We start from the raw sequence: 21,920 nt of genomic DNA, 5'->3' as shown, positions 1-21,920 counted from the left end.
TATCTAAAATTTTATATATATCGAAAACTTATTAAATATATTTAAAATTTAAATTTAAACACTTGAAAGGTTAATGATATATACTAAACTCGTGATATTTAAATTTTAAGTAAATAAATAAAAATTTACTTAACCCCACTTTTCCATGTCACTTTCCATATTTTAATGAAATGTTTCAGTTATTTAGCAGTTGGTTAACAACTCTTTCCCTTCTCCATTATTTTTAATTTTTTTTTTTCTTCTCCAAAATTGATAGAATTTGGTGAACTGTTCGTTTGACTGAAAAAATAAAACAAAAACCATCTTAATTTTTTTCCGAAAATAAATACATAATTTGAACCAAATATACTAGCTAACCTTTAGGTAAAAATAATAAGCACTATATTCAAAGTAGTACAACATGTTATATGAATAGTGGAGCCACGTAACTCGATCATGTGATCTGGTGAACATCCTTCGTTTTAAAAAAATTATATTCTATATATAAAAAATTAAATTGTACTATTAATTAAAATTTAAAAAATAAAAAAATGCAGATGGTGGGAAGAAAGTAAACAAGATTAGCGATCGTGTTAGAAGAAAAATGGGGTTAATGGTAGAGAAATAAGTGGAGCAGTTCCTAAACACTAATTAGTTGTTGATTTTCTCCAAATCCACTAAACCCATTCTCCTAAATTAAATTACCCAATTTAATTAATCCATTAATAACAAGCTTTAATTCTTCACTTCTTTTAAATAAATATCACAAAAGTGTGAATTTGTCACAAGGCTAATCAATTTGTCAGCTTTGGAGGAACTCAACAAACATGTTTAATTTACTCTTTGGTTGGAGAAAAGCTTCTAAATGGTAAACAACTTATGTTCTACTTTTCGTTACGTTCTTCGGGGTCGATTTCTCGTATGATCACTCAAAATTATAAACTCAAAGTCCAATTGCTTTTGATAAAGAAAATGACTTTATGATGTAATTGAGTGACTATCTGAGAAATCTAACTCTGTTTTTTTCTATAGTAGTACAAGTTTTGATTGAACGGATTTATTTGAGATTGAGACGTAATTGTTGTTTATTACAGTAAGAATTTGATTAGAAGGGTTCAAAGACGGATTAAGCTATTGAAGAACAAGAGAAGTTGCATTATCAAACAATTGAGGGATGATTTATCTGAGTTACTTAGAAATGGACATTACGAAATTGTCATTGATAGGGTAAGTGTAATATGAATTCTTCAAAAAAAATATAATTATGGTTAGTATAAAGTTGATATTTTTCATTTTTGTTTGGATTAGCTTAATCTATTCCCCTGTTGATGTAACCTATGATTGTTCAGACTCTTCAAAAAATGTTATGTCACGTGTATCAGATTCTCCAAAAGTATTTCTGAAGAGTCTGAGCAACATAGTTTATAATTGATATGAAGTTTTCGTATGATTTTCAGGTTGAACAGCTTTCGTTGGATGAACGAAAGGTTGCAGTGTATGATTTACTGGAGAGTTACTGTGAATTTATAATGATCAACCTTCCGTGTATTCGAAAAAACAAGTAAGAAAACACGAACACTTCAATCTAAACTCAATGTTATACAACTATAACGAATAATGTTTTTGATCTTCGTTTTATTTTCCTCAGGGACTGTCCTGATGATATCAATGAAGCAGTGTCAAATCTCATATTTGCATCAGCAAGACTCGGTGATGTGCCCGAGCTAGCTGCAATTCGGAAGTTTTTTGGTGAACGATATGGTCAGAGATTCGAAAAATCTGCACTGCAATTACTTCCTGGGAATGTTGTGAGCCATCAGGTTAACGAAACTTGATAGTCGTTGAGTGTACTTGTTAATTTTTAGAATTCTGATCCTTTTTTTGGTTTTATAGATGATGGATTATATATGTACAAGTTCTATATCAGAAGAAGAGAAGTACAGATTGGTTGATGAAATTGCAAGGAGTTGCTATCAACAAGGACCTTTGCTTATTGAATATAGACGCGAATCACCAGATGAGCTGGTAAGTACAACAAGCTATTCCGATGATCTGATGTAATCATTGTTAAATAGAAATACAGACAGAGTTCTACTGTTTAGTGACAGAAATTGTCCATCCAAACATTGTGTCCTGTCGTAAGTAAGATATATTGATTTCAGAAAACTTACTCGTTCTGCTCCTATCTAAAGTGATGCTAAGTTGCTTCGTAGAGTTGTGCTTTGCTCGACTACATGATGAACATGTTTTAAGCTAACTGTGTGTCAAGTGCTTAAGTGGAACACTCGTTCCTTACTTGTTCGAAAGTGCTTCTTATTGAGTAGAATTAGGGATAGATTTTGATTGTTTAGTGACAGATATTGTGCGTCGTTAAGTAGAATTAAGTATGGATTTTACTGTTTAATGACAGAACATGTTTGTCCTGTTTCAATCTTATTAGCATAACATGATTCCTAATGCCAAGAAACTGCAGGTAAATGGAACCAGTAGTGCTGCAGCTGATTACATGGATCCCCTAATCGATGATCCATCCGATTCTCATCAACAACTACTTCCTACAGCAAATTCAACGTGTTACTCAACAACTAAGTCTCGTAAGGATTCAGTAAACTCTTTGAAGGATAATCGTAACGAGTCCACAGGAAGGGAAAAGAGGAATATAAATGCCTTTATTTCGGAGCAAAACGTTGAGAAAAGAGCTGCTGAATCAACTACAGAAGAAGATTTAGCTGAATTACCTGAACAAATGATATATTTGGATGACATTCAGGAGTTTGAGTCTGCTGTGAAGAAAGATATGGGCTTCGAGGATCAAAGGCTATTCATGTTCAAAGCCCCTTTTGTTCCTTCGCGATTAAAGATAGATACTCGTAGCAAATCTAAAGGCATTGAAAAGAAATTTGAGTCACAGAATGCAAAAGAAAGATCAAGAACCTCGAGGAAGAACAGAACGATATCTGGAAAAAGAACGAGAAGGAAATCAGGTTCGATTGTGTCAGACATTGATAGTACAATCTACTACGGAGACTTACCCGAGAGTTCTCCAGATAGCAAACCAAAACGCCAAAACAGGCGAAGGAGTACAAGAAAGAGTTCTGTTTCGGAAAGTCAGAGATCTTATCATACATTTGCACATGATACAAATGATCAACCTTGCTCTGTCAAATTCAGAAGCACAATGACTTTTGTCAAGTGCATCGACGATCATTCCAGATGCAACGAGACAATGGAGAATCATTGCAGTTTGGAACATCCATGTTATTACTGGATCACTGATAAGAAAGGCAACGTGGAATCTCCTCTTCGCGTTCCAAGGAGGAGAGTCAAAACCACAAAGGACTACATCAATCAAGATCAAAATGTTGAATCAATGAACGAACATTCTGTAAAACACGATACTGAGGAGGTATTGAAGAGCCAAGAAAGATGTGATTCGACAATGTATTCAACGTCAAGAATGACATATCAAAGGGCAAGAGACGAAAATCAGGCCCCTTATTTGAGAGCAATGACTATGCCTATTGAAAGGCCTAAAGATTGCCTCGTAGACAACTTTCTTCGATCAAGTTCCTTCCCGGTTCAAGAGACTGAAAATGGATCATACGAAAATAGACATGTCCATCCTAAGCTACCAGACTACGACGAAATAGAAGCTACATTCTTAGCTCTCAAGAAAGAGAAATTGCAAAAGAAATGCTAGAGTAAAATCGATGGCTTATTTTTACCATAACATAACCATGAGTTAGCTATATTTTTCTATATTCTTTGTTCATATAACTAGCAGAAGCATATTTAGATTGTAACATAAAAGAGTTCTTTTTTGTGTGTTTTAGTGATTTTATTGAAGTCTTGGAGTGAAATATAGGCTTTATGTTGGTTGGACTCATCAAAAACTGTTATTTCACCCGTGTCGGATTCTTCAAAAATATACGCACCCATTGATATTGTTAAAAATTCTCGAGTCATGTGGGCTGTGGCATAGGGGAACATACCACAGTTACTCGCAAATTTTGAGATGGGCTTTATTTCCTAAATGGCCCAAATACAAACATTATCTTGATACCATGGCTTTGTGAAAAAATTTGGAAATTTATGTATTATTTTATGTAGGAATTAATTATTTTTATTTGTGATTCAAATATTAATTATTTCATCTTCTCTCCTCTCTTGTATGATATAATTTTTTTTTCCAAAACTTATACATGTATAAGATATGCAGTTTTAAAAATTAAATAAACTAAAATAACGTGTTAAGTCTATATGTATACATAAATAACTTACTTCTTAATCAACTACTAAATATGATATTATTTATACATAATTTAATAATACCTCCATAATTCATCTTTAAACCAGCAAATCTACGACTCTTAGGGTTACACGAAGAATAACAAATAATTAGAAGTTTAGAACTCTATTTCAGAAACACTCTCTTGTGGGAGTATTATTTATACAAATGGTGTTAAATGTTTTTTTTAAAAATAAATAAGATTACATATTATTAATAAAAACAATAATATATCGGAATTCGGTTATTCACCATGTACGAGGATCTCCGCTAAATATCCATGGCTGAACGGTTAAATTGCTCGAGTATGATCACTTAAATGTAAATATAAGAATGTGATGTATATGAGCCTTATTTTTACTCTGTAAAATTGAAATGATTATTTTCTTTTGATCATTGTTTAGAAAAGGAGAAAAGTAATGTCTACGCAACTGTTTTGGTTTGTGTTTTTAAGAAAAGTTTCTTTTGATACGTGGTATTCAAAAGTATCTATTTTAAAGTCGAACTCAACAGTAACTGTTTGAGTTTGTATTTTTAAGAAAAGTTACTTTTGATATGCGATGTCCAAAAAATATTTATTTTAAAGTCGAATTCAGGATTTCCAAATACACGAGTTTTCTACAAATAAAAATCGAAAAAGAGATATTTCGAAGCAAAAAAATATCTATGCTTCCAACATAATTAAAATCTGACGTTTGACTCTGTCCATACTTAAATGACACCGATTTGACTTTTTAAAGTCAATCTTTATCTATTCCTTTAAATATCATTATTATTTATAAGTGTAGGAAAAAAAATCTAAGCATTGACTTTCTTATTTTAATTAAAAAAAACTTTTACTTTCTTTTTTAATATGTAATCTAGAGAGACTTTGTTGAGAATCTTAATTAACTAACATCATAGTGGTTAATAAAATGACATCCAAATGGCCACTAAGAGTCATTTTTAAGTAATAAAATTTCATGATAACACTCGTCTCGTCGACAAAACACTAATTAATTAATAATTTATTTATTTGTAGCCGACCAATTGGGATTTTTTATTTGTTTAGTTACTTAATTAATAATTAAGCTTTAATCTTCAAGTTGTTAATTCCCAGCTTTCGACAAAACGTGAGTTCATGTCTATTATAACCTACGACTGCACTAAAAAAACATCATATTCTAATGTAAAATTAGTTTAATTAAGATGTGGTTTGAAATGGACCAAGTACTTAAATACTCCCTTAATTAGTTCCCTTTTGGATATGATTTCAAATTATGAGTAAACTAGGTAAATTATCCGCGCTTCGTGCGGTGGTGAACTACGTGATTAATTTACTTCTGAATATTTGATAATATAAGTGTTTTCGAGATATAACTCTACGATAATTGTCAAGAATATTTTATTCAAAAATGAAACAAAATATTTTTAAATATTAAAATCAAAAAAATTAATTCTAAATGTTTATGTATTTTTTTTAATTAATTCTTTATTTTAATTTAATGAGAAAAATATATCATATATAAAGCTGGATAATAAAAATAGTACGTGGGGCCTTACTTTGGCCAGAATTATCATTATCTTTTTATCAATTTTTTAGTTTTCTGTTTATCTCTAAAATATACTAATTGGTGGGGGGAGGGGGTGGGGGTAATTAAAATAACTTTTATATCTCTCCTTATCATTACTACTACAATTTATTACTCTCCATCTCTCATCTTATTATAATTTATTGTTTTTCTTATATTCTCTCATCTTACCTTTTAGGTTACTATCCTACAATTTTTCTTTTCAATATTTTTTATCTCAATTATCTCATTTAATTTATTGCCATAAAAATTTCTGAAAATTAAAAATATATTTTTAATTAATTTCATCATCTCTCATCACTATTATTATAATATATTATTTTCCTAAAATTTTCTATTTTACCTTTTATGTCTCTGTTTTTTTTTTTGAAAAAATAGTTTTCTACTATCCTACACGTAATTTCATTATTCTTTATCTCAATTAATCTCATTTATTATTGTCATAAAAAAATTTTAAAAAAAATATTTGTTTAAAAAATTTCATCAAATATTATTAGTTGATCTTTCCTAAAATGCTTCCTCTTCCTTCTCTCATATTTCTTTTATTCATAAAAAATTATAAAACAAATAAAGTTAGTGATAATAGAATAAGACGATCGAAACGAAAAAAATATTAATAAAAAAATGTCAATAGAAATATAATATTATTATGGAAAGCATAACGATTATTTTCCTATTTATACATGTTTCAATTGAGCAATAAATGAAAACACTTATTATTATTTTTAAAATGATAGAGTAATTTATTTTAATTTAAAGAACATATAAGAATCTATATCAGACTAAGGAATGATCTAACAATTATAAGGAAAAAGTCAAAATTAATTTCTGTAAAAAGATTGTAATTCTTATATAGTTATAATAAGTAATGTTTAGAATTAAAAAAATAAAATAAACGAAAAAGTACAGAAAAGGAAAAATAAGTAATTTAAGGAAATAATATAAGCAACATTAATAATGATATTTAAGGGAAGGAAGTAAAAGAAATCAATAGCATTGATGGTGATAACAATTAAATATGGTCATCATTCATATTTTATAAGATTTTAAGTCTTTTAAAATTAGAATAAACGATAAAAATAAAATAAAATTCGAGGCACAAATTTCCATAGAAGGATAATTTCAATTTTGAGCAATTATTCATTTTAATAAAAATGTTTGAAAGAATATTTGAAAAAATAAAATTAAATAAATATGAGATTTTTGTTTATAAAACATATTTTTATCAACTTTGGACTAAGAAATGATCTAAAATTTTTAAGCAAAAAATGTTAAAATCATATTCCATAAAAAAACACTGTGCTTCTTAAGTAGTTATAATAGTTAGTTTTTACAAATAAACAAATAAAATTTCAGGCATTAGAAATTAAAAAAATATACATGAAAACGTTAATACAAAATAAATACGACCAAAAAAACCAAAAAAAAAAGAAAAAAGTTAGTAGACTAAAGAAGAAAAATAATATCGTTAGTAAATTTTAAGTTAAGTTAAATAATGAAAAATAAATTATAATTTAATTAAACATATATATATATATATATATATATATATATATATATAAAGAAATTATGACATAATGAAATAAGAAAGGAGTTGAATACTTATTCTCCTCCTAAATTTAATACTAATTTACTAAATTGATTGATTTTTCACTAAATATATCTTCTTACATATTATGAATTTTTGTTCTCCATATAAAAGAAATCAACATTCTTTTAAAAAAGGCATTTACTTTGAAGACAATTTTTTGTTACATAATCTTTTTCTTGAGATATCCTTTTTCTTTTTTTCTTGAAAAAAAATTCACAAAGTCTAGATTTCGCTGGACATCTCAATGATTAAATTTGATATCCGTATATTCATCACCATCAATCACGAATATATTTAGATCTTGCGATACTCTTTCTTTCCTTACCTTGAAAAAATCACAAGGGCTAAAATTTCGCTGGACATCTCAATATCAAAATTGATACCCATATATTCATCATTAGAAGAAGAAGAAGAAGAAGGGAGAAAGTGAAGGTTTCCACTATAGTCAATTTTTTATTTTATTTTATAGGCTAAATAATTATGAACTGTTATGAAAAATGAAAAGGATTTAATCTTTTCATCTTCCATTTACTTAAAAGTGTATTAGTATGATGGAAGTTTTAAAGGAGCATGATGTAATGCATTAAATATTTTTCAGTTTTTTAAACAAAAAATTACAAATGAAATAAAATATCAAAAAAATGAAATAGAATATAAATAGAAATGCTGGCCATAGAGAGGTGCCACATCAGATTTTTTATATCCAGCTTTATATATATATATATAGATTTGAAACCCAAGTTAATTTGAAGTCGAAAAAATTGTTTTTGCATATTTTCATCCCTTTAATGTATAAATGTTATTACAAGTTTTTGAATACATGTAATTCTACAAAAAAATTATTGATCTAAAAAAATTAGCAATAGTAATAACTAGTTATTCTTTAATATAATTCCTTCCACGTGGTATTCACGTTGAGCATGAGTTTTCTTGTTTTTACTAATTTTAAAATGATGGGTCAGGTTTTGAGTTTTTTAAAAATATAATGAAATCTCAATTTGAAATTTAAAATCATGTTTTTTTAGAAAATTTGAAATTGATACTGATAATTTATGGATATTTCATAAATATACATTAATCTCAAACCAAAACTTGAAATTGAGGCCTCAAATTATATAGTCAAATTACTTACTAAATCTAAATCTTAAATTAGTCTCCATATTATTATTATTTTACATATGTTACCCTTAAATTACTCCTTAATTATCTTGTTAGAAACGAACCTAACACCATCATCCAATAGTATCAATAAGAGCTTTAATAGAATGAACGTGATTGTTCTATCTTCAATCAAATATATTTGATTACAGTTTTAAATATGAAAAATAATCTTATTTTTAAAAAATAAAACGTAAAATTACAACAAATTCGAATTAGTCTAAATATAGAAAAGTTACAAAAGAAGAAGCCAATTGCAAATGTAGAATGAAAACGATGCTTGTTGTATAGAGATATTTTTATGGTCAAATAATGTTGTTATAGGATAGGAGGACCATAGTCCCTTCAATGATTAATTTGCATGACATTTTCATGCATGCTTTGGACACCTAATCTATGCATTATTAATGGAGGGGCCTAAGATAATGAGTTCTACACAAATCTCTCTTGATTTCCATTGTGTTAACTATGTGGATCAAATGGACAGATTAAGCTGAATTTGAACAAATAAAATTAAAGATCGAGTTAATAAATAATTAAATCATTAATTTTTTAAAAGTTACTTTGGTTGAAATAATATTCTAGATCAAAATAAAATAAATAATAAGTCTAAGGGATGAGCATTTGGTATTCGATTCGAAATTTTTAGATTTGGTGATCGATAGTCAAGTAAATACCAAATATATCAAATTCTTAAATTTTGGTTCTATAACTCAGTAATTGACCAGTCAAACTTTGCTCCGAAAGATATTTGGTAACACCGTATTAATGTTGTAGCTGATTGTATCACGAAGCTAGTACTATTATTTCTATTTTCCCATGTGAAGGCATGATATGATTAATAGAAGATCAACAAGTAAAAAGACATCAATAAAAACAAATTGACACAACTAAAAAATAGGTCAAATACATAAATAGATCCCTAAACTTGTTGAGTTTTTTCCTCAGGTACCTCAACTACGTCATTTTTCTATTGATCACTGAACCACACATAATTTGTTCCTTTAAAACACTGTTGGTTAATTTTGATCGGCTTTCCTATTGTAAATACCTTCAATTGTGTTCGAATTATAATAATTTTGATTAAATGAATGAAGACAAACCGTGTTAGTCTCATTTGTTTTCTAATGTGTTCAAATGATTTAAGTAAAACACAATTACTCTCGAACATTTTCACTATCAATTGGACCAATGAGTCGTGGAACAACATATGTATCCTCTATCAATACCCCTCACAAATCTGGTTCCACATCAGACAACGGTGTTTGTTTAAACGGAACAAATTATGGGAGTTCAATGATTCAATAGGAAAATGACGTAGTTAAGGTATCTGAGGGAAAAAAACCAACAAATTTAGAGATCTGCTTATGTATTTGGCCTGAAAAATATATGTATATGGATTGTTTATGTTTAGTCTTTAACTTTAATTTCACTTTGGATTAGTACTAATGCGTAATTGATTCGCTGATAGATAACACCTTCATTAAGTAGATAATTTGATATTCGTAAAATAACTAATATCAAATGGTACTAATATCTCATATCAAATTCAAATATGAATATCATAATTCTAAAACTTTACCTCCAAATTCCATACTGAATTAGCGTATACGAATTATCAAAAATTTCAATTCGACTAGATGATTCGATTTTCAATATTTTATATCCGGCCCTAGTCATAGCCCAACGTTTAAGGTCTTTTCCAACATAAATGTTTTGTCCTCTTTTTCTTAGGGTCGGTTGTTTCACTTATTCTTCAAGTCTAGCAAGTCTAATATCTCCCCAAAGTCATTAAACATAATTATGAATATGGACTAAATTTTTCATGAAGCAAAAGTCACACTTTGGGCGATCAATAATAGAAAAAGAAAACATTTATCGTATCTAGTGTTTTAAAATCAATTAATTACCTACTTAACTTTGGTTAACTAATTAGTAGATTTAATAGTACTAACTATAAGTCGTAAAATATTGTTGTATATAGAATTTATTGACTTGCGGTAAACAATTACTTAAAAAGGTAACTAAAGAAATCATATTTATCTTTAAAAGTGATGGGAGTAGGATTTCGAGATTTAACAACCGTCATAGCAAATTTTATATTTATATTAAGAAATATATTAAATAAATATAAAACAATATTTATCGTAAACCTAATAACAAAATAATTTCTTGAATTAATTATATAGAAATAAAACCTGCTTAAACTTTTTTATTCTCTTTGATTAAGATTCAATTCCTCTTGAACACATGCGATGGAGTTTTTATTAAAAAAAATAAATTGAAATCACGTTAACATGCTAACCGACTAAATAAGATTATTTGTACCTTTGCTGACTCTTTTTTATTTGTAAGAAATCTTGAAAAAAGAAATTCTCTTTAATTTATAACTTTAAAAGGAAATGATCTTTTTCTCAATTTAGCATATTGAAATTGAAAAAGGTTATTCATGTTGGAGAAAAAAGATAAATATATTTATAAATCATCGTAAATGGTATGTATATATCTCTGTTATATTTTTGGGATATCGATATTCATGTCATTCAAAAACTAAAGTATATATGTTCTTTACTTTAACGGAAGACTTAATAGTGATACATATCACAATCTTATCTGTCGATCTAAATATTTAATAAATATTGATCGGTGGGTAAATTATGATAGATGTATATCCGTTAGTGAAAAAGATATATATTCTAATTTTTGAACGACAGAAATATCAATATCTCAAAAGTATGACGAAGAGTATTTACTTATTATTTACGATAGTTCAAGCTTAGGGATATATTTGTCATTTTTCTTATTCATGTTTGACATATTCCTCATACAAAATTTTCTAACTTTCAATTCTCCATTTTAAATAAAATTAAAACATTGAATTAAATTGTAAGATGAGCATTAATTTCACAAGGGAAAAGGGTCTGATATACCCCTCAACTTTGTTATTGAAAGTTGATATACCCCTTGTTATGAAAGTGACTCATATATACCCCTACTTATAAACAAATGGCTCACATATACCCTTTTTTTTCTAATGGAAATGAAAAAATAATTTTAATCTAACTTTTTATTATTTTTTTCTAAAAAAATAATTCCATATGAATAAATTTAATCTTCGTCAAACATATTTTTTTTTATTTTTTTTCAATGACTAATTTAAAATTATTATTTTGATAATCAAATTTATTTATGTTTCACTAATGTTCTTGTAAAATTTATTGTAGATGACCAAATTTTTTCTTCGAATACAAAAATCAAATTACAATATAAACAAAAAAAATAGTTTAATTTTTTCCTTTAAACTAAGAATGAAAGAAAAAAAATAAAATAAAAATAAGAAACTCAAATAATTATAATAAAAGAATTAAAAAATAATTTATGTATGAAAAAATTAAAATATACCTTGAACTTTGATAGAAGAATCATATATACCCCTAAATAATTTTTTAAAAAGATTAAAAGTAATAAATATAAATTTAATTTTTTTAACTTCCGCTAAATTAATGAAGGGTATATGTGAGTCATTTTGTAAGGGCATGAGTATATGTGAACCATTTGTATAACGATAAAGGCATATATAAACCACTTTCATAACGAAAGGTATATCAGCTCCAAATAACAAAGTTGAAGGGTATATTAAACGCTTTTTCTATTTTACAAAAAAATATAAGATATTTATGTTGACAAAACAAAAGAGAATTAACAGTAGGTTTTTTCTTCTTTTTTTGTTATATTTTGTGGTCGGGTCCCACCTGTTGATGGAACCTGAGAAAAAAAGAAAAAAAATGATGAAGTGACCGGGTGAGCACCGACACGTGCCGATTCCCGCCGACCCACCCAACAGACACCGGTTTGTTGGTTGACTTATATGTTTGAGGAAATCGTTTCATATTAGTTATCTACGTTATTAAAAATTATTATTAAAAATATTTTTAAAGGGGTAAAAATTAACAAAGTATTGTTTTTATTTAAGATTTCTTAAAAAAAAAAAAGTATAAACAATTAATATGAGATGGAAAAAAATAGAACGTAAAATTGATATTACAAGGTTTGTTTTTTTTGAGATAGATTCGTAAAGAAGTAAGTTTATTCCTTCCCGATTGACAACAATTAGATTTGCCCATCTATACTAAACTTTCTTAATTTTCGATTTGAACTGTATGAGGCAAAAACTCGTTCCGAGAGGAAAAAAAACTTATTTTTTTTGAAAATTAAGTCCTTTGCCGAAAGCTTGTGATTACGTGGATATTATAATCCCACGCCTCTCTCGTTCAGCTTCCCCCAATCATTGTCCTCTTCGACTCAATTATATTTACCAACTTCAAAATTACTTTTTTATTATTTTAGAGTTTTTTTTTTCTAAAAAAAAAAGATATTACTCTCTTAATTTTAATTTATTTGTAGGGTTTTACTTTACTATAGAGTTAAAAAATAAATAAATAAATAAGACTATTTGAGGCTTGAATTAAAATAAGGATAATGTATAGTTTGTACTAAAGTGTTCTTTATTCTAAAAATATTAAATGTATCATGTAAAAAAAAAAATAAGGTCAAAAAATTATAAAAAGAAGGATAAAAAAGACATTTTTTTAAAAAATCTGATTAAAAAGAGAAATAACATAAACAAATTAAATAAAAAAAAATACGTTTTTCATTATATCATCTGAAAAACATGAGGAGATCATAAAAGAAGTAAAGATCGGGGAGATTAGAATCAACTGTTATGTTAATTCGAGCGAAAAATTGATTAAATATTTAATTTTGTAATGATCCTCACATTTGACATTTTAGTAAACTTAAAATATTAGTTAAAGGACCATCATAAATCTATTATCAAATATATTTTATTGTCTTTTTCATAAAATAAAAAAAGAAAAATTAACTAATTAACTCGAATTAAAATCATTAGGAAAACCTCGTACCTACCGTACGTGTATGTATCTATTTGTTTCCTAATGTTTTTGAATTTTAATTTCTCCATGTTGTTTATTTTCTTATTTTTAAAAAAATTCAATCGCATTAAAAGATGCTTCAAATTTTCCCCTTTTTATATTAACACACGTTTTAATTTTGGAGAGTTAGTGAAATGCACTCACTAGCTTGTCTGTTTATTATTTCAAACGTATAAAAGAATAATATTTCCTCCTTCCAAATTATATGACATAATAATAATTTAACAAATCATCTTAAATAATAATTATAAGAAAATAAAATAATAAGCGAAGTGTAAAAGAAATCATAGATAATATTCAAATCCAAAAAATAAAAGTATATTATGAGAATGTACAAAAGACATAGAAATCAATAAATCCACATTAAAATTTCTTTTATTCGACTCTCAAAAAATAAATTAAATTACATCATATAAATTAAGATTGAAAAAGTACATAAACACTAAATTCTTTTCTATGAACAAAACAAAAACAAAAATATATGTAGGGACTATATTTTCCTTTTTAAAATAAAAATAAAAATAAATGACGATTATGTTTATTGTTTAGTCGGTTAAGAGATAAGATTCTAGCTACCATTGCTAATTTCATTAATTAGGGACCTCTATTATTTATTTCCTTGATGATTATTTAATGAGCTAATTATATTTATTAAGACTCAAAATGCATAATAAACTTGCTGTCCATTTTCCATAAATATTAATAAAAGTTTACAGTACGACTCCAATGATAGAAGTGAATATGCAGAAGGGACAAACAAAACAACTACATTAAAGAAAGATGTTAGTTTTTTTTAATTAAAATTTATAATGGACAAAAAGATGCTAATTGATTGATTTCGAATTCATTCGAATTCAATACTTTTAATGCAAAGCATAATTGTACTAAAAAAGAGTTCATAAATACGAGTATGATAAATACTCTAGATATCATTCATAAATTTAAAATATACAATGAATTTAATATTTATAACAATCTTAATGATTAAGCTCCATAAAGTTCAATTCTTATTTGTATATAGTTTATCACACTGGTTGATATATAGTTAGTTGATACTTATTTCTCAGATATTATCGTTGCTTTTTAATGATGTGTGGATGAATTAAATTTCAATCTTCATTTCAGCTCAAACAATTTTTGAACAAATCAAATATTCACATATTTATATACTATCAACTTTATTCATTTTAAACCGTCATATTCAATACAATATATTTATTTAACACCTCTATCCCGACTCTCTCGATATAAATAGTGAACAAAGGAAGAAAAACACATATAGGAACTATGGAAAACCATGTGGTGAGTGTAATAAGTCAAACATAATTATGGAACAATGAAATTTGAATTTGATCACCTTTGGAACTTTTAGATATTTTTGTTCATTTTCAACAACCAACTGTAACTTGCCACCTCATTGTACGGATTACTTGTTTACTCATTGTCTACATACGTGGGACACTCTCATTGGTCTATTTATATAGGAGCACTTCTAAGTTCTAACCACCCCACTCTTTTTTAATTTAAATGTAATTTTGATTATATGTTGTGATAATTTAGAGTATTTTTATTTTCGTGAGATATTAAACTATGAAAAGTCCATATATGTCTTAATCGTTGAGTTACTTACCGTTTTCCATTTGAACTTTGATCTCAAAGAAGAGAAATATGTATTTTTTTCTTCGATATTTTCTTTACACGTTCTTATTTTTACTCTAAAATAAGTAGTATTTATCTTCTCATCAAAACGAAACGAATAGGAGCTTTTGGATTGAGTATGATTCACTCAATTCCTCCAATTTTGAGTGAGGTAGGCCTATTTGTTTCCATTAAGATTAAACGGTCTGGATCTCAATACACATTTAAATATTAAGATTTGCATTAAAATCTGGGTGTTTTAATCTGAATACACATCTGAATATTAAGATGTGGTCTCTAAATCTGAAAACTAAATAATTAATGCTGTTTGTTTTCAATATCTGAATGTGAAAGAGAAATTAAACATTATATTAATAAAATATTATACAATTTTTCATTTCAACAAAATATATCACTTTTGATTAAAAGATTTTTTTAAAAAGCTTTAAAAATCATGATTTAGAGTACTATTTTTTCATTCAAGAACCTTGCTAAACAACAATACAATAAAAGTATTATTGCAACCAGTGTTCTTGACACATTTCAATACAAGAAAATTATTAATGTAAAAAAAAATCGTACTTGAAAGAATTTATGAAAGCTTAACAGTTCAAGAGGGAAAAGATGGTGTTTGATTGAGAAAAAAAGAGAAAGAAAGTTTTTAGTTATAAGAAAAGGCACGCTCAAAGCATACAAGCGATGATTTATATTTGATAACTTATCTAATGAGTCTGAATGTTGTTAAGAGTCTCCTACAAATCTGATTCGTTCATAACTCTTCTGACCCATTAAGAGTTTTTTAAAAAAAAAAAAAACAAATAAACTTAATTAGTGAATCTCAATGATTTAGATTCAGACCTAAAAACCAAACGTACTTAAAGGGCAAAATCTAAATGATTAAGATTCAGACCTCCATTAAGTGCAAACAAATGAGGCCTTAATGACATGTTCATTCTGAGCCACTTAATCAAACACGTTAAAAAATTATACTGATTTATAATTAGAATTGACAAATAAAAAATTTGCTCAAAAAAACTTTTTTAGTTTTGTTTAATAAGCTATATATAATCATAATATAACAAATAAAATCACTAAAGTAATTAACCCTATTATAAGGAAACAAACAAATTAAACTTAATACTTATTGGATTATGATCCATAATCTCCTTAAATCCAACTCTTTTCAACTCAAACAATGTTTTGAGTTAGTTCATTATCAGCCTATTAATTTAATTCCTTAAAAATTAGTCTAATTCACTTATTTGACCTCCTTAGAATAGAACCACGAGAAAGAAAAAGAAAAATAGAAAGGGACAATTACCAAATTAGGATTTTTTTTTAGTGAATTCAAAATTTGAAGAAGTAAACACGTTGACTAGCTGAAAGAGTTCGACGCTCAGGGACAGAGGCAACATACAAGTTAGGATGTTTAATTGGACACCATTCATCGGAAAAAAGATACTATATATACAAGTAAAATAATGCATGAAATAATTAAATAAAATATTTTAAATACCTTAATATAATAAATTACGTGTTTGAAGCGGGTTCGAATGAACCGAGAACGGAGTGGGGTTTTTATAGTGGAGGGAACAGAGTTGAAGAAGGTTAGAGTGGAAGCAACGGTAAATTCATTAATATAAAAAAGAAGAAATGCCGCGTGGGTCCAAATAAACCAAACTAAGAATACGACTCTTTTTTTTTTCATTCTCTTATATTTATACTCTCATTTTCCCCCTTCTCCTTCTCCCAAAATCTATTTTCCTCTTCTCCATCTTCAATCTCACAATTACTTTGATTTTCTCTTTTTCTTCTCTCTTACTCCACGCCGCTCGCTCTCTCTCTAAACATTATTACATTTGCGATACAGTGCGTTTTTGTTTTGACAAATATTTACGACTTGGAATTCAAATTTAGATACCTTTTCTGTTTTCATTGAAATTTAGTTCTTAAAAACCGTTTTCAATTACATTCAGTTTGAGTTGAAGAAGAGAGCGAGCGGCGAGCTGTGAGTGACAATGGCGACACCACCAGAGGAACCAATGGAGTTTGATGATAATACTTTTGAAAGACAACAAAGGAGGCCAGTTTTTGAAGAAGCTTCCATGTCTAATAGGCGTTTCAAAAAAATCAAAAGTCCAGAACGTCAATCCTCTGTTCAAAAACCGTTTGATCATCGTAATAATCCAACGTCAATGGCGTTTCCTCCACCTCCGTCATCGACAAGGCTTGTTTTCCCTTTTGCCTTTGACGGTACGCAGCAGTCCATGGAAAGTTCGTCCCAATTGGGAGCGAACGCGATGCCTCTGTTTCATCCACAGCAGCAAAATCAGCAGCAAATGATATCTTTTTCGCCTCAACAATGTCTTTACCCTCCGTATTTTGCAGGGGAGTTAGGGCCATCGCAGAATCAGCAGCAGATGTTGAGGTATTGGAATGAGACGCTTAATTTAAGTCCGAGAGGAAGAATGATGATGATGAGCAGATTGGGGCAGGATAAGAGGGGATTTTTTAGGCCACAAGAGGTACAAGTACAGCCAATTTCCGCTACGAAGCTATACAGAGGAGTGAGGCAGAGACATTGGGGGAAATGGGTAGCTGAAATTCGTCTTCCTCGTAATAGGACTCGTCTTTGGCTTGGTACTTTTGATACAGCTGAAGATGCAGCTATGGCTTATGACCGCGAGGCGTATAAGCTAAGAGGAGACAATGCTAAGCTCAATTTCCCCGAACACTTTATTGGTAAAGACAGAGGAGAGCCATCTACAGAGGCTAATTCGTCTTCAATTACTACTCATGAATCTTCGTTGCCTGAACACAATTCTGAAAGTTTACAATTACAGACTATAAATAATGAACAACTGCCTCCGTCACCGCCCCCACAGCCACCACCAGAAGGTGATAACCATGACGAGGACTCGGGGATTGGATCGAGTGAGGTGACTACTAATTCACAATCATCTGAGTTAGTATGGGGTGATATGGCTGAGGCTTGGTTCAATGCAACTGGTTGGGGTCCAGGTAGCCCAGTTTGGGATGATTTAGACACAAATAACAGCCTCATGTTTTCACCTAATCTTCATTTTGGGAATTTCTGTCAACAAGAGCCTCATAATTCTGATCCTCATCAACATCATGATACGAATAGCGATCCATCTTCGCCTTCATGTCCTATGAGGCCGTTCTTTTAGGTTCAACTTCTCTCATACATTCGTCTCGTTAGGATTTAGGTGTCACATATACCATTTCATGGAAACAGTCTCTTGCAGAAATGCAGGGTAAGACTGTGTACAATACACCCTTGCGGTCCATCCAGGTCACGTGCTCAAGAGATTTACAACTCCCTTTGGCCATAGGAGATTCTTTTAGATAATCTCCACGGATTCATCCACTGGATGAATCCTTCTGGCGATTCCACGCCATTCTCGTTCATCTCTTACTCTTTGGACCTTTCTTCCACTTGATCCACCATACTTTGTCATTTCTACAAAATGGCTGCATATTTAAAGCCTTTTCTTGCAATGACAATGTTTACTAGTACTTCATACATATGTATCACATTTAGTTGAGATCATATGGTAGTAGTTTGTGTCGTTATATTTAGTTAAGTTATCTTAGCATAGACGTCGAGGGAGATAGTTTTATGATCTACTCTCGATAGTCACTCCATCACGAGCTCATTTTTTGATTCGCGAGGATGGAGGAAGTTAAAGTGTCTGTATATGTATTATCTTCACTTCAGATCTATATGTTGTAATTTGTTTGTTGTTGTTGTTGTTTTTATTGAAGACATTTAGTTCAACATTTCTTTCCTTTTTTGATTGATATATACATTTTTCCTTGTTTGGTATATAGTTTGCAAGAAAAAAGGTAGTTTGTAACAAAAATGACTACAATGCATGGCATAGCAAAAAAAAAAGACATTCTTTTTTTGTGTTTTTGTTTCCTTTCTTATTCCTCTATAAATAATAATAATGATGGTGATAGAAACACCTTTTAAATTAAATATGGTAAAGCAAGTTCTCCCCACCACGTTTTTACAGGACCAATATCATTAGTATATGTGTAGAATAGAGAGGCAAATTTATACTGAAATTGGTGGTCCACATGAATTCACGATCTTTCCATTAAATTAAAAAATTTGTATGAGGTGAAATAACTTCAAATAGTGTGGTGTTTGAAGATACTCTCGACAAAGCCTAATTTCCAGAGTTTCATAGGTATAGTCGCGTAAACTTAATCATTTTATTCAAAGTTCATATACATATAACTGAAATTCAATTATTTTTACACGCTTTGTCGAGCCTAGCTTTAGATTATCATGCGTGTGAAGTTATACTCCAAAATGGGTAGACATGCTTTTAAAAAGAAGTACATTGAATAGCGATATCCAAATACGATACCCACAAGATTTCTTTTTACAAAAATATCTTAATGTATTTGGAACTGCATCCACCTCTCTAAGGGGTCGTTTAGTAAGATGAAATCTCTGACGATTAAATTTAAAATTCGATTTATATGGTGTTTTGATTGACGGTATAAATTCAATCAGAAGCGGTTCAAGCGTATTAGTGGCCTAAAGCAAAAATTAAACGGGGCCTTAAACTTAAATTGTTCATAACTTTTATATAATTTCTTTCTTCTAGTTTTCACCTCATAATATAACAATTCTTATTTTAAATTATTTTTCATAAGATATAGTACTCAAAATATGTTAAATTTTTCTAATAATCCCTTCATTTTTCATGAAATGTTTACTTTTTCTACAAATAGTATTCTATATTTGTTAAAAAATAATAACTTATAACCTATTATTATAAAAAATGAGGCCCCTTAAATTTGGGGGTGTAAAACACATGTCTTTTTTTTAAAACCGTCGAGCCACTCCTGAAATTCATCCCAAAAGCAAATTTGAGATTATTTTATCCCATCTTTACGGTGGGATAAAGTAAACTAGTCCAAGAATTATAATCCCAAAATAATTTAGTCCGCATACAAAACTGACCCCTAAAATCTTAAATCCGACTCTGTTAATAAACATCAGGTGAGATAAACTAGTCCAAGAATTATAATCCCAAAATAATTTAATCCGCATACAAAACTGACCCCTAAAATCTTAAATCCGACTCTATTGATAAACATCACTCAAGAATCTATAGCCAAAAAGCAGATATTTTTTTTAGACTAACCAAAACAAAGAAGTCAATCCATTTAATAATATGTGATTAGCATGCTTTTTAATCCTTAATTATGTTGTTAATTCATTGAGTAGGGGCCCAGTAGCCGGCCCATGAAATCATCTTAATTAGGACAACATCAGTTATAGCCTGTGATGAGAAAATGATATGTTTTAAAATTGTCAACAAATAATAATATTAAAAAAAAAAAGACAAACAAAAATATCTAAAATGTTTTGGTTGGATTAGATAGCAACAGATTACGTTAAGTGGTCCATAATTAGCTTACAACTAAAGCATATGAACAAACAATTGATGTCATGGAGCGGCTGCAAACCGATTATCTTCACTAATTTTATATTAATTCCACTCTAATTTTTTAATCACCATCAAGCATGGCTTATTATCCTTTTAATATATACTTTAAATATCAATTTAAATTATATACATCAATAACATATTATTAGTACATCTTAATCTATTACCAAACAAGGGTCGATTTATCGACCCGTAAATAAATTCATGAAAATTCAGTAGCTTTTGTCCATCAATGGGCGATGTGTTATTTGATCTCATAGTGTAGTCTTGAATAAGTTAAATCTTGGGTTGAGTTGGATGGGTGATGGTTTATTTGATCTCGTAATATAATCCATAAGCGGCTCAAGCGTATTAGTGGCCTAAAGCAAAAATTAAACGGGGCCTTAAACTTAAATTGTTAATAACTTTTATATAACTTTTTTCATCTAGTTTTCACCTCATAATATAATCATTCTTATTTTAAATTATTTTTCATAAGATATAGTACTCAAAATATGTTAAATTTCTTCTAATAATCCCTTCTTTTTCATGAAAGGTTTACTTTTTCTACAGATAGTATTCAATATTTGTTAAAAAATAATAACTTATAATCTACTATTATAAAAAATGAGGCCCCTTAAATTTGGAAGCCTAAAGCACATGTTTTTTTTGTTTAACACTGTCGAGCCACCCCTGATATAGTCTTACATCATAATTTGAAGTTTATGGTTCCAATAACAACCTTCAGTTAAATATATTCACAACTACTTAATACGTTATTGTAATATTAACTTACTCATAGACTTTAAATTCTGAGTCTGCCTATATTATTAATTCTAGTTATCACTAGATGAAAACGGATTTGACTTAATCCCTAAGAATTAGCTCGCAAAGTAAAGGATTATCAAGATTATATTACGAGATCAAATAATTCATCACCTATCGATGTGGAAACTCAACACCCGATCACCCGTTCACATGGGAACTCAACGACGTTGTATAGTCCTCTGCATGGACAATATAAGATAAGGTTTTGATATCGCCTAAATCATTAATTATGATAGACCTAACTCAATAAAGAAATTCATATCCAATAATATAACTGAGCCTCAAAAGATATTCAAAAATTAAAACTATATAAGAAAGATTAATTAAAATAACCCATCATCCATCAATATCACTTCATTAAACAATCAGATATTGCAAACTCTAAATCACTTCATTATACTATCAACATATAAAAAAAAATTAAACTCTGAATAATATACA

The 21,920-nt window shown here is 28.7% G+C and overlaps 2 protein-coding genes across 2 annotated transcripts; both read left to right on the top strand.

Annotated features, from left to right (window-relative positions):
- Positions 1–584: 584 nt before the first annotated feature.
- Positions 585–3,863, top strand: LOC107025522. Its single transcript, XM_015226308.2, has 6 exons — positions 585–847; positions 1,074–1,206; positions 1,437–1,540; positions 1,628–1,799; positions 1,873–2,004; positions 2,453–3,863. Exons 1-6 carry the CDS (start codon positions 807–809, stop codon positions 3,677–3,679), a joined length of 1,809 nt encoding a protein of 602 aa, XP_015081794.1. The 5' UTR covers positions 585–806; the 3' UTR covers positions 3,680–3,863.
- Positions 3,864–16,861: 12,998 nt separating this feature from the next.
- LOC107024295 (ethylene-responsive transcription factor ERF054) lies at positions 16,862–18,981 on the top strand. Its single transcript, XM_015225253.2, has one exon. The coding sequence runs from the start codon at positions 17,196–17,198 to the stop codon at positions 18,366–18,368; it is 1,173 nt and encodes a 390-aa protein (XP_015080739.1). The 5' UTR covers positions 16,862–17,195; the 3' UTR covers positions 18,369–18,981.
- Positions 18,982–21,920: the final 2,939 nt, after the last annotated feature.

The sequence above is a fragment of the Solanum pennellii genome, chromosome 7, assembly GCF_001406875.1.
Source record: "Solanum pennellii chromosome 7, SPENNV200".
NCBI lineage: Eukaryota > Viridiplantae > Streptophyta > Magnoliopsida > Solanales > Solanaceae > Solanum > Solanum pennellii.
Note: the sequence above shows the minus strand (reverse complement) of the source record. Positions and strands in the feature narration are given on the sequence as shown.

Coding starts and splice junctions, on each gene's coding strand:
- LOC107025522 (XM_015226308.2), top strand. CDS start 807: ATGTTTAATTTACTCTTTGGTTGGAGAAAAGCTTCTAAATG. Junction 848..1,073: donor TGGAGAAAAGCTTCTAAATG/GTAAACAACTTA, acceptor TGTTTATTACAG/TAAGAATTTGATTAGAAGGG. Junction 1,800..1,872: donor GGAATGTTGTGAGCCATCAG/GTTAACGAAACT, acceptor TTGGTTTTATAG/ATGATGGATTATATATGTAC.
- LOC107024295 (XM_015225253.2), top strand. CDS start 17,196: ATGGCGACACCACCAGAGGAACCAATGGAGTTTGATGATAATACTTTT.